This window comes from Diachasma alloeum, unplaced genomic scaffold, assembly GCF_001412515.2.
Source record: "Diachasma alloeum isolate Michigan unplaced genomic scaffold, Dall2.0 Dall_scaffold_00176, whole genome shotgun sequence".
NCBI classification, from domain to species: Eukaryota; Metazoa; Arthropoda; class Insecta; order Hymenoptera; family Braconidae; genus Diachasma; species Diachasma alloeum.
The window spans coordinates 3265983-3282519 of NW_021680342.1; the positions used below are offsets into that span (position 1 = coordinate 3265983).

The window sequence follows — 16537 nt, forward strand, 5'->3', positions numbered from 1 at the left end:
TCACCGGAGGCCACAGTGTCGGATCTTGGATTTTTCCGGGGGGAAAGTCGGTCCAAGGGTCACAAGGGTCACAAGTGTCAAAGTGTCAGACCTTGGATTTTTGGCCAAAATCGAATTTTTTAGCCGGGTGAACGCTGATTCCAACTATTTAAGCGACGGGCTATTCAGAACTATCAAAAGTATGTGGAAAAAGTGAAAACTGAGAAACCGTTTTTTTTGGCCCCAGCCAAAGGGTCAGATTTTCGGGTTTTCCGGGGCAAGTAGATTGTCGCCACAATCGAATTTTTNCCCCCAGCCAAAGGGTCAGATTTTCAGGTTTTCCGGGGCAAGTGGATTTGTCAAATGTCAAGCCTCCACATACATGCATCTCCCCTCCACCCTCTCGTGAAATGTCGATTTTCGAGATTAAAAAAAAAAACAATAATTGCATTTTTTATTTCAATAACGCATGAGTAAACAGGGATATGAACGCAGATTTAATATAGGCCCATAGAATTACGGGGACCGGCAAGGATTTGGAAAGTCTGAATACAAGTTCTGCTTACACCAAACAAGTGCTGAAATGGGACATAACCAGAGGTAGAAAGGTCTCGGAAGCAATTGGGACGAGGCTTCCCAAGACCTATCCAGTTCTGAACGGAAAGACCTAAGTAGAACTTGTCAGGTCCAATTATTCGACTCGGGTCGTCCCCCTGAAATCGAAGTCAAAGTCATTCTCCCGAAAATTACAACGAAACTATCCCTGATTTTTCATTTTTTTTCAACAGCTTAAGGTAAAGTTTAAAGTAAGGTTAAATGAAGGATAAATACTGTAAATGCTGTGCTTACCGATTAGCAGAGGCAAGATGATGATATTCATGTTGCCGGCCAAAAATCCTCGCAGCTTCAACGATATTTCCCTCCGAGTAATTCCCCTTTTATACAAACGATGGTGACAATGACGACGATAATAATAATATGATGATCCACACTTCAGACTACTCATTGAGATAATGTTCTACAATTCTGTAAAATGCGTGTACTGACCGCTCTCATTCTGCACGTTTCGACCTTATTGTCGGTAATTCTCGTGACCTTCAAAATAGTTGCCTTTTTCCTCAAATTTAATGATATCCGCCTCTATGGTTCCACAGAATCCTCTCTGACGCCGGAGGTGTAATCAAATAGTCTCGTCTCTTCGTGGGTATTTAGTCAGTGACTCAGAGAATATAATTGATAATTGTCATGACTGAAAGCTGAGGGTACTGCGAATAATCTTCAGTTTGTCAACAGAATACTGATCGCTTTTTATTTAATTAGCTACAGGGAGACCAACTATTAGATAATCAGAGGATACAGCGAACGCTTTATGTTATTATTGAACATCAGAATAGTCTCTGAAGTTCAACCTCAGAGATTTGCGCTTTTTAATCTGACCAGATCCACCAGACCACCGTAAACCAATGGCTTCGAAAATTGCTGAATTTTCTCCTTGGCTGGAGTGATTGATTCCAACGTCAGCTTCATGTGGTCCATAACTTTGCCCGATTTTTTACGATTTTCATCATACACGTCACTCTCGTTGATAGTGTCTGATGTGAAGTCGTGTTTAGATATCGAAATTCTGCTGATTGATGTTTTCTAAAAGAATAGGAATGCATTGAGAATAGTATTTTTCGATACGAGTGCGTAAAAGTGTTTTTTTGAGTAGGAGTGGGCGATGTTTGTCGATTAATCGCCAATATCGATCTTTCCATGCCAAAACATCGATGTTTTTCATTCGATATTTTTGTGCAACAAAATTTTGCATTTATTAACGAACAATAATGTTGATTGATTGAGAATAAAAAAAATAATTTATCCGCAATCGGAAGTCATTACTTTCTACAGCATGTACCTTATAAATGGTAAATACATATTTTTGATAAAAACGACATAAAAAATTGTTTTAAAATTTTTTTTTTTTCTGTGTAATGTGAACAAACATCCATTTTTTAAATAATCGATGTTTTTTTTTCAGGAAAATGGATTTACACTTCGATGTTTTTAAAAAATTCTTCGATTCTTCGATAATCGATGTTTTTAAAAACATCGTGCATTCCTATTTTTGACCCGTGGAAGGCGTCTAGGGCTCGCCGACGGCGAGTGCGACCCGCCGAAGGGTTAAAGAACACTTTTCGCACAAGTGTCGAACCCTATTTTTTATCCGAATGTGTGGAAAGCGATAAACTATAACAATTCATTTCCATCACTTAACGCACAACTGATGAAAATAAATTTTCACACCTTGAGTTGCTATGATACTCACCAATTTCGTGATGACATCTCTCAACAAAAGTCCCAAAGTATAACGAGATCCGAAGAATGGTTCAACGCATCTGATGCAATCTTTAACATGTCTTTCTTTATTCACCAAAATCGATCCACCCGCTAACTTCTCAAGTTTCCCCAGCGGTATCAATTTGAAATCATTGTTTCCCTGTTTATGTTCAGCAATTTGCTGTCTAGTTATCGTGAAATTCACTTCGCATTCTCCAACTGTAAAGTTCTCCCGAGCTTTGTGGGTCGATCCCAGCTCGTAATAGTCATCGATACCAATATTCAGTTGACTGGTGATCAGTCCAACCTGATTGATGCTCCAAACTGGCGCATCCTTGCCTTCTGTGATGAAGGTGTCAATCCCTCTCTCATTGAATTTCACCTCGAATGGAACTTTGATGATATTGAAGACTCTATGAGTATCGTTGGAGTCTGGTTCTGCGTTATCAACGCTGAAGCCTTGAGCGGACGTAATCATAAATTTTCAATAAAGTTAAATTTCGAATTGGTTAATATTACTCAACAATTTTTTAATTATTAAATTAATCACCAATCAAATATTCAAGTTCCGAATGATTTTATCAATCAATAATTGAGTTTGGAAGATTAACGATTCTTTGGTTAATCGAAAATGCTTTTATGAAATTTCGAATTATTTTCTCAGTAGTCAATTGACAATTCCATATTATCAATTATTTTATTATTCTCCCAATTTTAATGAAGATAAGTACACCTTAATTATTTTAAGGTGCAACTTCTCTTATCATTAATAATGCAATGATTGATGCCAATCCCTGACCTTGAGGCTTCAGACGTGTGATTGTGGTATTCAGCAGTCGACATCTCAGAACATCAGGCTCTCGTGGACGGCACGTCAAATTAAAATACACTCCCGTACCGAGTGCTTTTCCCATGTCCTGCTCCAGAGAAGTTATCATCTTCGCGAAGCCAGAAAAGTGGTATTCCGGCCCAAATTCCCACGCATTGTTGTCTGTCACGTCTAGTTGTGCAGCTAGATGGCAAACCGATATTATCAAACAATAGATTATTCATTCACTCGAGAGTCCGATCGATATTACTCAAAATTGAAGTAACTGCTGACCTAGAAGGAACGGTATCAATTGGAACAGCATCATGATGCGCTGTTGTCAAATGATGATCAAGTCGACCGAGGACACTTTGCGGTTGAGCTTTATATAGCCCCCAGTGAGGTACACAAATTGTCAAGAATTAATCTAATCCGATCCAATTCCATCTGAAGTTACCGCACATTTTGTATCGTCGTTGGAGTATTTGAGGAAACTAGTTGAGGCTTTCTTTAAATTGTCAATTTGTAATTATTTTGTCTGAACAACTCCAGTTTTTATTTAAACTAGGGACGCTTCCGGGGGAATGACGCCGGCTCAAATAGGATCATTTCCCCTTCACGGAGAGAAATGATAGAATTTGTAGAAAAATTCTAGTACTAGCACGGGAAAAGAGGCGCAAAGTGACGGCCAGGAAAAAATTCCAGTGCCGGCACTAGAAATTTTATTGGGGAAAATGTGAATTTTTTCGCGTATTTCTGTGAAAATATTAGTGTTCATGAATTCACTGGGACCTGGTGAAAATTTTCTATATTATTGAATCTTTTCTTTCGATCATTGGTATTGGACGACTCTTATGCGTTCGAACACTGGACAGTTCACCCTATTTTTCGAAACATTCGTTGTTCATAAATAAATAATTGAAATAGTTTAAATTTTCGGAAACCTTATTTTTTTACGAATGCAATCGATTTCTGGTAAAGTTCTGAACATGAATAAATTTGGTACGATTCCAAACAAATGATTTTTACGATGGAAAAATACACCGTTGATAAATTATTTATAGAAAATGCTCGAAATTTTCAAAAATTCCAATTTTTTAATTATTTCATCAATCTTCCTCCTTCCTCAGTCTATTTTTTTCAGATTTCTAGAATGCTCTCTAACGACACAATATCGAGCTTTAAATTCAGATATGTAAAGTTTAAATAATAAAATCATTGAAAAATGTCCGGAAACTTGGGGTCAAATCGGGATCAAATGAAAGCTCTAATGTTCCACTACAAAAGTAGAAAAGCATTTCACTGGAGAAAACATAGGCAAAGTACTTGGATATCCTTAACATGGAAATTATTTCAATGACAGGATGCACCAGACTCTTTTCGCATTTGTAATAATGATATAATTATTAGAAAAAAAAAGTATTATCATATTTTACTTAAAAGAATTATTATTATTTCAAATAATTGATTTTTCAGTTTTTATAATTATTACACTTCATTATTATTATTATTATTATTATTATTATTATTATTACAGGATGAAAGGATGTTCATGGGATTGTGGAAAAATAAATAACCACACCACTTCATGATTAATTCGCGAATTGACCATAAAATAGTGTGATTATTTTTATTTATCAACCACCTCATGAACACCCTTTCTGAACTAAAATAATTTTGCACATGAACAAATATCAAATGAAGTAACCATGCAGAACTCGACATTGCCGATGGCGCGAGGAATTTCTCAGAATAGAGTTTATGAAAACTCAAACAGACTGCGCTTTTGCAATTGCAAATCCTGAAGACAGATTTAATCAATTTTCTCACTAACGCGCTCATCCTGCAAACATTACGCTTACGAAAAACCCATAGGTTGTTGCCACATGATGACGTCATATCAGTTCTGATATCGCGTTACTCTGAAATCTCCGCGATTCCCCAGCGTGATCCCATCCGCTTAATCAACATATTGGGGAACATTACACGCGAAAAAAATCAACACTACCGGAATACCCAGCGCTGTGTGACGTCATTATTTTACGCTGTTAGGAATTCGTTACTATTATCAATGCAACATTGTTGAGTGTTACTTTCTATTGATGGACAGTAGGATTTTTATGTTTGGAAAAGTGTTTGTCGAGTAGTCGAGATGGTGCGGTGGTAAAAACCACTTTTCCGCATTCGTACCGAAATATATTGTACAATATTGAGTGAATAGGAACATTCACGAAAAGGCTTAATGCCTTGCTAGGAAATTCAATTTGAATTCTCGGGAAGGCTCTTAGAATTGAGATTTCTATTGAAAGTCATATCCGGTATACTTAGAGGGGCTCAAATATTTGAATTTTCATATTTTTGACGTGGATACGTCTTTAATTTTGCAAAATTACCCCTAATGGCCAGCGCTATCTGTCAGAATCCAAGATTATTCTAGAAAATTCGAGAAAACTCTCCTGTTTGCTAGAAAATTCAGGAAAATTCTCCGTTTTTTTAACGATCCCATCCGCTTAATTAACATATTGGGGAACATTACACCCGAGAAAACTCCAATACTACCGGAATACCCAGCGCTGTGTGACGTCATTATTTTACGCTGTTAGGAATTCGTTAGTATTATCAATGCAACATTGTTGAGTGTTACTTTCTATTGATGGACAGTAGGATTTTTATGTTTGGAGAAGTGTTTGTCGAGTGGTCGAGATGGTGCGATGGTAAAAACCACTTTTCCGCACTCGTACCGAAATATACAATATTGAGTGAATAGAAACATTCGATAAAATACTTAATGCCTTGTTAGAAAATTCAATTGGAATTCTCGGAAAGTCTCTTAGAATTGAAATTCCAATTGAAAGTCTCCAAGCTCTGGAAAAATTCCGTGACAGTTCCGGAAAATTTCTGAATACTTCTCTCCGCGCGCAACGTAAAAAATTAGGATAACAAGAAAAAGTAAAAAATGAAAATCACAAAAAAATTACCAAAGTTTCCAAAACGATTCTCGAACAATTCCGACGAAAATCAGTAGAATTCCTCAGCGAGAGTGCGAGGTTATTCTGTTTACTTTTTTTCGTTCGTGGAGGAGAAACCGACTTCTTATCTATATTAATTGGGAACTTGGTACACATAGACCGCCAAAACTCACTAAAAATCACGTGCTCGTGTGAATAATCTGCGCATTAAAACCACAAGACAATTGTAATTATTCATATAATCAATTTAGTAATGCCAATACGGACACGATTATTCCACGAAAGAGGAGATATTTTACAAAAGAATCCTCCTCACCTCCACTCCACTCCACCTCCACTCCACCGACTGAACAATTGAAAAGCACTATCGGAAATGACACAATACTCAATACCCTCTTTGTTCCGTGAATTGCTTTTACGAACACTGTATCCTGCTTCATGGTACGAGCGATTCTCTTCATCATGGGTTTTTCCCAAATTTCATTGTCTCATTACAGTATTGAAGAGGAGTAAAACAAAAATTTCTATTTTGATAGAGCGGAAGGGTCACGAGGGACGGATTACCGATGATCGTGCTTCTCTTATCACTGTGTAAATATAGTAATTAATTTCAAGGGTATTATTTCTGCGAAATACCCAAGCGCGTGAATGGGTGAGTACAAGGAGACAAGTGGGAGGGAATGGTGTGCACTTTCACGCTTATAAAGAAGAAGCCGATATGCGGATGGCACACATTTCAAACCAACGCGGCTCCATCAAGTTCACGAAATTTACCCGCTTTATTTTACGGTACTTTCGGGATTCAGTCAACATTGAGAGGCAACAATATGGTATGTTATTTTAAATATTACATAATTGGGGTTTCCCAGGAATTTTCATACTTCTCGATTGAGTAAGCCGAGCAATAGATTTACACCGTGAAAGATGAACGGTCTCAACTTTTTGAGTATTTTATAAATTTAATGAGAAGAATTCAGCAGCGAAGTAGTAAACCGGGTTAAGTCGATTTTGACTTCTGACCAGTTTTTGGTGAATATCTTGGAATCTGAGAGAGATAGCAAAATTTTTCTCATGACCTTTTGTGTGGAACCAATGGAGGGCTATAAAAAAGGTCATGACAAAAATTTTTCTATCTCTCTTAAATTCCGAGATAGCCGCCAAAAAACGGCCAATAGTCAAAATCGACTTAACCCGGTTTACCGTTTCGCTACTGAATTGTACCGTAATTTCAATTTTTAATGATAACACTGGTGTATAATTGTACGATGAACTTATTTTTTCGTTGATAAATATTCTGAATGTGTATAGTCGGCTATCTATTGGGTGCTTGGGCTGTATCCGACTTTTTCGGAATTTTATCATTTGTTCCTTCTTTGTTTTACTTCAATTTTTTTTCGATACTTTATATATTTTATCAGGTTTAGGTGGTATCGCTGGCGGATTTGGGCGATTCATTTATTTTATTCTCTGTATGAGCCTTAAATTTCTTTTGACCGTCTAGCTAATGGTACTTACTCTATGAAAATTGATCAAAACTTCAAGTTGAGCTTTCTTTTAATTTCGCGAAATCATGAGAACTTCATAATTATCGGATTTAAATTTTCAATGTTGTTTTCAATGTTGTATGAAACTCATAGCGAAAATTAGACATCACATTTAATTAAATTTTCAATACATTGAAATTCCAAAAAAGCAATTCCCTGAACTTCGATAAATTTCAATAGTTTTCATTATCAATATTCCATAAATTGACTGATTTTTCAATAAAATTTTTAGAGAAATTCGTTATGTAATTAGTCTTAGTTAAAAATTCCGAGATTTTTTAATGAGAATTTCATAACTAATTGTCTAACAGTGAATGCTGACATTCCTTCAATTGTAATTTCTGAAAATTTTCCTTGAATTCATACTCAATAATTTTTCATTTATTTAAGAAATGAATAACTCTTGGGGTTAAATTCACGCCTAGAGCTATATAATTTCCTAAAAATTGTTCTCCTTCCTACATTTAGAAGAATTCGTAACCACTGAGAAATTGAATCACTTCCAAACTCTGCGAAACCCATATTGACAGTCCTTAATCATTATTCCGCAGCTGAAACACGCGACATTGTTGGCAATATTTATTGCTCTTGCACATGCACAACGTCGACCCACATATGCAGGCGCAGCTAATCACTTGCCCGCTGTCCTTCCTCAATATCTTGGAGCAAAACAGACGACCGGTGCACCGGTCGACAATCGAATCGGTGCTTCTGCTGCGGCATATCCAGCAGCAGAGAGCAATCCCCCAGAGGCCAATGGACAGTGGAGCAACATTGACATGATAAAAACTTGGGATGCGGACAAACAGCCCTTCTGGTACAAAAATTGGCAACAGATGCAGGAACACATCGGGGCGCAAAACCTGGAGCTACCGACGGCATCGCAGCAATCTACCTCTACGAGTTAATTTATTTATGATCATGACTACGATGTATTGTACAAAAGGCTCTTTTGTATGGATGATAATCATGTGTGGAGAAAATTAATAAAAAATGAGTATTATGTAATCCTTGCAGTGTAAATAGAGACATTTTCTAATTTGTGGAGAGTATTCCTTTAGACGAGTGCGAGCGCCGCCAGAAATTTCTCTTGGAATTTACCCCTGAATTCTAGGAATCGTTTTAGAAAATTTTCAGCAAAACTTTAGCAAATGCAATAAGTTTAGTCTAAAATGTGGTGATTTCCACGGAAGTTATTATATATTCCTTGCGGTGTAAACTGGGACATTATTCTCAAATTAATGGAGTGTATTTTCCTAGACGACTACGGGTACTAAGAGAAATTTCTTTTGAAAAATTGGAATTCACCCCTTAATTCTAGTGATCGTTGTCAACAATTGTCAGCCCAAGACTCGCAAATGCAATAAGTCTGGTAGAAATTATAACATTTCCGTTGAATTTTATCCGAAAATGTCGTGATTTCTATTGAAGTTATTACATTTTTCACTAGAATTTTGGCAGAAAATGCTAAAAGATTAAAATGCGCCTATTAGATTTGAGCGGTGATTTTGAATAGAAGTTTTTCTTCGTCTGTAAAAAACATTGATGTTTTGATTGATGATTGATTGTTGATGAAAAAACATTGACATTGTCAAATTTTTTTGACGCGAAATTTTTTTGACGCTACAATAACAATTGCAATTGATATGCAGGAAAACTTGAGAAGTATTTTACACAATTTAGATTTTTTTTATCATTTTCCCAGCGGAATTTCGCCCGAGAAAAACATAGTATTCGACGGTTATGTGGGTTAAAGCTATATTCATACCAGAACTTCATTTATTTCAATAGAAAATTTTTGTTCAATGTTGTCATGCGACTAAACAAACATAACCGACACTTGTAGAAATAATTTTAACCCCCTCCAATGCAACGCGTCAAACACTGCATTTCTATTGGATGACATTCAAACGGAGGAATAGGCGAGGTTGGGGTAAAACGGACATTTTTGACTTTTTTTAAATGTTAATGAGGGGTTGAAATGTTGATAAAATTTAATAATTTTTTTTTTTTCAATACAAAGAACAATTCTTTCCCTTTGTGAAGAGCCTAAACTGAGCTCAATTGATCAATTTGTTTCTGAGTTATGAATAATCAAAGAAAAGTGTCAAGTGCCCGTTTTATCCCACCCTCCCCTAATCAAACTCATTGTCTAATGAAAAATTCAGAAAAATAATTCTGTGGGGAATTGGTAAACTAGGATAAGTGCATTGTCCTCGAAAATGCGTTTTTGGTCAAATCGCATCCCAACAATTTGTGGAAGTGATTTGATAATTTTTTCTTCGAAAAAAATGCACGTATCCTAGTTTACCAATTCACCACAGAGTTGCAAAAAATTAAGAATCATTCAATTCAGAACCATTTGAAAAATTTAAATTCCGTTGAATATTCAAGAAATTAACCAGTTCGTCAATAACAACATGAATAAAAATTTCATGTAAATTAGAACTTGTTCGTAACGTGAAATTGTTTCGAAGCGCGTTGTGCGCAATTGCCCGGTAGAGCCTCAGAATATCGAAGAAGCCTGAATTTCCCAATCCCCCAAGACGAGGGTGGAACGTCCCCATCGTTCACCCCGTCAATGATTCAATGCGCATGAAAAATCTGAAGGCCTATTAGTAAACCGAGGATGCGGAAGGAAGTATCACCCGGTTCATAAGTGTATGCATCGCGTATACACCTGAGAGACGTCGAGTTGTTTTACTCACTGCTCATGTCTCTCACTCCGCCGTACCCCTCACATTTTTTCATTCACCAAATATCAAACTCGTCAAACCAACGATCCCCGGAAATCAAGACTACCATTTTTCCCCTGAAAATAACGAGATGAAGGGGATTTTCGATAGGTACGGTGGCATTTAAAGGTATGACCACTGCACCATAGGGTGAGGAGTAGTACTTTCATTCATTCACTCTACAAACGCGCCGTGACAATGTCGGGGAGTGACAGCCCAACGTTTTTTCACGGCCAACCCTGGTCCAGCTGGATTGAAAGAATCGGACGTGACAAACCCCTGAGTAAGTTGTGACATTGCTACACCCTGAGACAGACGTTTTAACGAGTTTCATTGAATTTTGTCACGACACTTTGCTATTTTTCTACAGGCGTCAAACGAACATAACCTACAACCACCGGGCTTTTGCCTCTTTGTTTCGCATTTATGGGTTACAATATTTACGCATGTTTTCCATAATCGCGTGGTTTATTTTATCATGACAAACAGTCCAATTGTTGATACCTTCCATTTGAGAAACTCATTTCCTTTTTTAACTCATTACATAATTGTTATTTCGTTCTTTTCGTCCCCGCTTTATTTTCCTTCGTTGACAAATAAGAGATCGAGGCGAATTATGGGGAGCATGATGCTCCATTCGGTCCTGGAATGCCCTCAAATGTCAGGATTTCGTATATACCTTGAAATTGTAACATGTGTCAGGCATATACTTGATCCCATTTTCCGAAAATGTTCCACTTTTCAAATGACAGTTTCCTCCACGGGAATGAAAATATAACACGAGGGAATGAGAGTATAAGAGGTATTCCATGTCGACTCGGCAATCTTGTTTTTTTTTGTTTTACAAACTGTAAATGGGATGTATTCAAAATTTTCGAATATGTAGATAAAAAATTGCTCTAAATTTTCAAGATTTTAACACCACTTGTTTGCTAAAATGACACCCGTGATAGTTGCGTAAATTTTCAGACATCTGTCTTGTGAAAAAATAAGCGAATTTAAATAATTAAAAAAAGCATTCTTTGCTTTTCTCACATTTTTCGACTTTCTTATTTTTCAAACTCGATTTCGGAGCAAGGGCTAATCGAAAGGGAATGGATTGTGTTCTTTTTCCCCAAAGTTTTTGTTTTTTTAATATAATTAAAAAATGGGATTCATTAAAATTAGGGACTATACAAATAAGGAATTTCTGTGAATTTTTACCATTTTAGCACATTCACTTGTTTACTTGACACCAACAACAATCCCTCAAATTTTCACAAATCTAAATTGCGAACGAACAAACGGAGTTGCATAAATAATAAAGGATTCGCATTGTTTCTTCGAGCACTTTCCAAATAAAAATACCCCAGCGCCGCAGAGGCAGTTAATAATACTTTCCTGGGTTCCCACTTTTGCAAATTCAATTTTTAGGCAACAGCCAATCGAAAATGAATGGATTCTATTCTATTCTGAAAAACAATAACAATGGGATTAAAACTGATTTGGCATGGAATCTCCCATAAATTGTTAGTCGTCACTTCACAAAACCAATGTTATATTTCAGGCGATGAAGAACCAGAGGTTGAACCAGCGAGCTGTGTTACGCGGCTGTCGGCAGACGGTAAGAAAAAAACTGAACGCCACAAAATTGCATGCAATTGCAAAAATTCTCCAAGAAAACCCTACGTTTTTCTCTTAAACTTTTCCACACATGCAAAACCGAAGAATAATAATAAAACCGATAAATTCCACTAATTCACGAATTTTCAGACATCGATTTGTACGGCTTCTGCCCAGAGAGAGACACATTTTACGGTGTCGTATGTGAACTCTGCAATGCCATCGTCAAGCCACAAGCTCTGATCCAGCACATGGGTAATATTCAATGTCAATAATAAAAAGCTTCCAAAAGCAACAAAACAAAAACACCAAAAAACCCAGGAAAACGTTATTCTCAAGAAAACCATGATTTAACAGAGAGTAGACACTCTTCGGGTGCAGTGAACCTGCCACCGCCCTCGACGCCAGCATCGAAGGCATCAGTGAAGACTCCTTACTGCAAAGTATCGAAATTAACGAAGAAGGCACAGCCCCCCCAAGGCCCTTCAGCAAGCAACAGCAGTGGTAACGGTGCGAGTGGAACGAGTTCGACAGCTAGTAACAGTTCAAAAATCAATCACACGTCAGTGAAGAGAAACGCCGAGCAAGCCTTACTCCCGACCTCTCCAGTCGATGGCAATTGCAGCCTCGTAGGATCAAATATTTCCTCTGGGGTCAGTGCGAGTGCCACAGCCCCAGTCCCATCGAGCCCAGTCAAGAGTCCAGGGAACAATAGCAGTGTGAGTAACACGACAACGAGTAACAATGGAACCAAGAGAAAAAGGCTGAAGGCTGATCGTGGACTCCTCAAGGATCGAGAATACGATCCAGACAGGCACTGCGGTGTCTGGAACGAAGAGACCGGCAAACCCTGCACCAGATCCCTCACCTGCAAGGCACACACCGTCTCGTTACGCCGGACAGTCGCTGGTCGGAGCAAAAGCTTCGACAAACTGCTCGCTGAGCACAGGGCCTCGAAGGATCTTCCAAACAGGACGTCAAAGATAACGGTCACTGGGACTGTTACGGTGTCAACAGCATCAGCACTGTTGAACACGAATTTAACGATTGCCAATGATAACGATGCACCTGGCTCACCACCTGTACTATCTCTGCCAGATACCTATCCACTGCCGAAGGTACGGAGAGACAATTTCCACTTTAGTTCTACTAGTTTGCAATTTTCCTTTTTTTTTTCTTCTATCTAAAGTATGATGAAATCTAGAAGAAATCCTCTGATTTTGTCTCATAGGACGGTTCTTGGGTAAATGTTTTCTGGAGGATTGTTCCACGAAAAAATGTATGCAATACGATGAAAAAACTTTTCTTCTCCAAGAGTGAAACACACGAATGTTGAGAAATGCAGAATGAAGATTTATTCAACACATGCTATTAGACATCAATTTAGACAGTCGTGCACATTGTTAGGGAAGGAATGAGAATCATTGAACATACGTCAATATAAATTTAATGACCAATCCCGAAATCAGAAAGATTATTAGATGAGAAACGAGAATACTACATAAGGGGGGCTCTATTAGTATCGATGAGTGAACCGCAACGGTCTGAAGTTTTTTCAAGTGACATTTCCACTGAAATTTCAATGAATTTTAACATTAAAAATTTACAATTTGGTGAAAGATCTAATGGAAATTGTCAATTTCAGTTCAATTTTTGAAAATTGAGGGTAATTTGGGACTGCATTTTCATGTTTTGTTTGAAAGCTGAAGAAATTTGAGGAATTCTCGTTTTTCTTCAGCCAAAAAATTTGGAATTCCATTGAATTTCCAGTGAAATTAGAAATTCATCATTTTATTCCTCTAAATCCAATTCGATATTACTCCTCGATATTACTCCTTGAAAGTTACTATTAAACTGTCCACAAAATTTCGGAAAAAAATTCCAACAATGAATGTCAAATCACCACATAACGTGTAATTCAATGGTAAACACACCTCACTGATACAAATGCACATAAACCTCGCAAATTGGAGCAAAAACCGTAAATGAGAGGAATATTCTTCCGTGGAACAATTTTCTGGGGAAAATTCTCCCTAAATTATCCGGGAACCTCTCAGGACCTGTCGATTATTATCGAACTAAATTTTTCACGATTATTTTCTATTATTTGAAAAGCCTTATTCTGGACTGATGCAAAAATCGAATGAAAATTTCTAAAAATCAGGCTCGACACCAGTCGATGGAGCCATTTGGAGTGCCCAATAAGAGAGGAAAAGCCCTATTATCCAAGACATGCGAATGATAAAAAAAAACAAATAATAATGATTTTATGGCCGGGTGTCGGTTGATACTTGTTTTTGTTTTTTATCATTACAGGCTGTTGATTTGCTTTATCGGTGTCTGGCCCCGCATGGCTCCACTAAACCTGTAAGGCATGGTTCCTTTTTGGGTCATACTTTACGGCCCGACAACATAAGATACTTAAGCCATCAGTCATCCACCAGAATCTACTAATCTCATGGATACGAAATCGTTTCGTTTTTTTTTTCTTTATTTTTTAGACAAAGCTGGAAGAGGATTTTGTTAACGAGGAGATGAGACTGGAATCAACGGCAGCAGCAGTTGCGGGGAAGGGAGCACTACCAGCAGGATCGATGGCTCCAATTTCCGTTGTACTTCCCTCGTTATCACCAATAGCAGCGAGCAATGATGCACCACCAGTTGCCACACTGATACCCGTCAACGCATCGTCCCTTCCAGCTATTCAAACGCCACTGCCACCACCAAATGCCCAGTTACCGAATACTGTTCTCGAGGGGGAGACCCTCTCAGACATGAAGACCGAGAGTATGACCCTGTACTCGCCAATGGCAATGTTCAAAGATACCAAATCCCAAATAATAATGCAAATACCAAGGTCAAGCAGTCTAATGCAGTCACCAATATCCAGGAATTATCAGGGTCAGGCATCGATGCCCAGTCTTGTCTTTGAGGATCAGATGGACAACCCTAAGCAACAATTGGCCAATGGTAAAAGACTCAATAATCACACTGTCACGTCCAGTCCAATTGCCGGACGTGGCACGAAAAAAAGCAAACAGGATTTTCAAACTGAGAATTATTCGTCCGCTATTCAAGTTGAGACAACAACAACATCCACAGCTTATCCACATTTTAGTGACATTGCCTGGTCGAATTGCCATCCAGAGCCATTGGCTGTCAGTCGTTGGCTGCGTATTACATCAACTCGTAAACAGTACAACTTTAATATTCACTGACATAAGATCCCACCCACTCCGGGCTGAGGACTCAATGTTGTTGCTGCTCATGATAATCGCATGCCTTCTTTATTACTAAGACAATTGCTTGAGTGTCGAGTCCAGGGCCCGTCGAGTGGGATTGTTAATTGTAAATTCAAAGGTGACATGTAGAATTCAAATTATTTTCTTTGGATGTGCACTGATAATGGGGAGGTATCTCTGAATTTTGGGATTAACTGGTGAAAATAATTACATTTCTAGTCTCCTCATGGAAAAAGCTAACTTTCTCTGGAAAATTTATTTGAGATTTTTCAATAGATATTTCGTAGAAAAATGGATGGTGATTTTCTCATATAAATTATTGTCTCGAAGATAAAAAAATCTGACTTTTATTGTTAATTCTTATTAATAGTTTTCCTTTTTATTAATATATACTTAAAAATAAAAAACTAAAGTTGAATAATTTTCAATAGAGATCAATACAAAAAAATAATGGAATTTTCAAAATGATAAAATTTAAAAACCACTTCTTAGAGAAAGCACTAGTCTTTCTATGAAATTTTGTTCATACGTCTATGGATCATGTGATGGCAATGTGGCGTACAAATCATGTAAAATTGTACACATAAAGGAGAAATAAGGGAAGTTCAAATCTCCGAACGATTGGTCACTGAAAATTTGAGCTAGACTAGTTGATTCCAGAAATTAAAAATATTTTTCTCTTCAAAAACTCTGCGAGATGCTCCTTGTTATCAGCACACATCGATCATAACCATCGAGTTTGCCCTCCTCAGCTATTCTACTGAGCTCGATGAGTGAAAAAATGACTAGGTAAAATTTTTTTCCACTGATACGCTTTATCCTGAAATACGGCTTTATTCCTCTTTCATATTCTCTCAATCCAACTTTTTGTACACATTTGGATCATTGATGTCTTCAAGTTGTCCTTGTTGGATATACCAAGAGACCTGATAACTCATAATAGAATAATTGAAGAGAACGACTAGACATAAAGTGAAGAAAAACAAAGTAAGAATTGAAATGATAGGATAGTCTTTATAACATTGATCACGTTGATCATAGGTTTTCGATTGAAATTAGCTGATAGTTGAAGCCAGTGGGATTCAGAAAATCTTCATTTGTCGATAGACACATCATTTTCCATTAATTTTCTCTATTTGTATATATTTTGATTTCATTAGTATTTTATTGAAATTGTAAATATCCCATCGATTCGTTAGAAATATCCCTCAGTGAGAATGCATTACAAAACGATTGATTATATTTTTTTAATTTCATGATCTCTTTTGTTTTTTATACTCTGCTTTCTCGTGTACATGGATGACGATCCGTTTTGTATAATTTATGATTATAGATAATT

The 16537-nt window shown here is 37.2% G+C and overlaps 4 protein-coding genes across 4 annotated transcripts in view; 2 read left to right on the top strand and 2 right to left on the bottom strand.

Annotated features, from left to right (window-relative positions):
- Positions 1–1174, bottom strand: part of LOC107036119 — a 3971-nt gene extending 2797 nt beyond the window's left edge. Inside the window, exon 1 of the mRNA XM_015253863.1 lies at positions 829–1174. Within this exon, the coding sequence (XP_015109349.1) occupies positions 829–985 (157 nt within the window). The 5' untranslated portion in view covers positions 986–1174. The remainder of the gene's footprint in view (positions 1–828) is intronic.
- An 87-nt stretch (positions 1175–1261) lies between these two features.
- LOC107036139 lies at positions 1262–3691 on the bottom strand. The gene is made up of 4 exons (XM_015253886.1): positions 3401–3691; positions 3098–3310; positions 2288–2757; positions 1262–1620 (listed from the first exon to the last, which is right to left on the bottom strand). The coding sequence occupies exons 1-4, from the start codon at positions 3432–3434 to the stop codon at positions 1390–1392; spliced, it is 948 nt and encodes a 315-aa protein (XP_015109372.1). The 5' UTR covers positions 3435–3691; the 3' UTR covers positions 1262–1389.
- Positions 3692–6625: 2934 nt separating this feature from the next.
- LOC107036148 lies at positions 6626–8642 on the top strand. The gene is made up of 2 exons (XM_015253898.2): positions 6626–6905; positions 8171–8642. The coding sequence occupies exons 1-2, from the start codon at positions 6756–6758 to the stop codon at positions 8525–8527; spliced, it is 507 nt and encodes a 168-aa protein (XP_015109384.1). The 5' UTR covers positions 6626–6755; the 3' UTR covers positions 8528–8642.
- A 1881-nt stretch (positions 8643–10523) lies between these two features.
- Positions 10524–15532, top strand: LOC107038659 (ataxin-7-like protein 1). Its single transcript, XM_015257920.1, has 6 exons — positions 10524–10637; positions 11901–11957; positions 12107–12211; positions 12314–13074; positions 14273–14323; positions 14458–15532. The coding sequence occupies exons 1-6, from the start codon at positions 10553–10555 to the stop codon at positions 15172–15174; spliced, it is 1776 nt and encodes a 591-aa protein (XP_015113406.1). The 5' UTR covers positions 10524–10552; the 3' UTR covers positions 15175–15532.
- The last annotated feature ends 1005 nt before the right edge of the window (positions 15533–16537 follow it).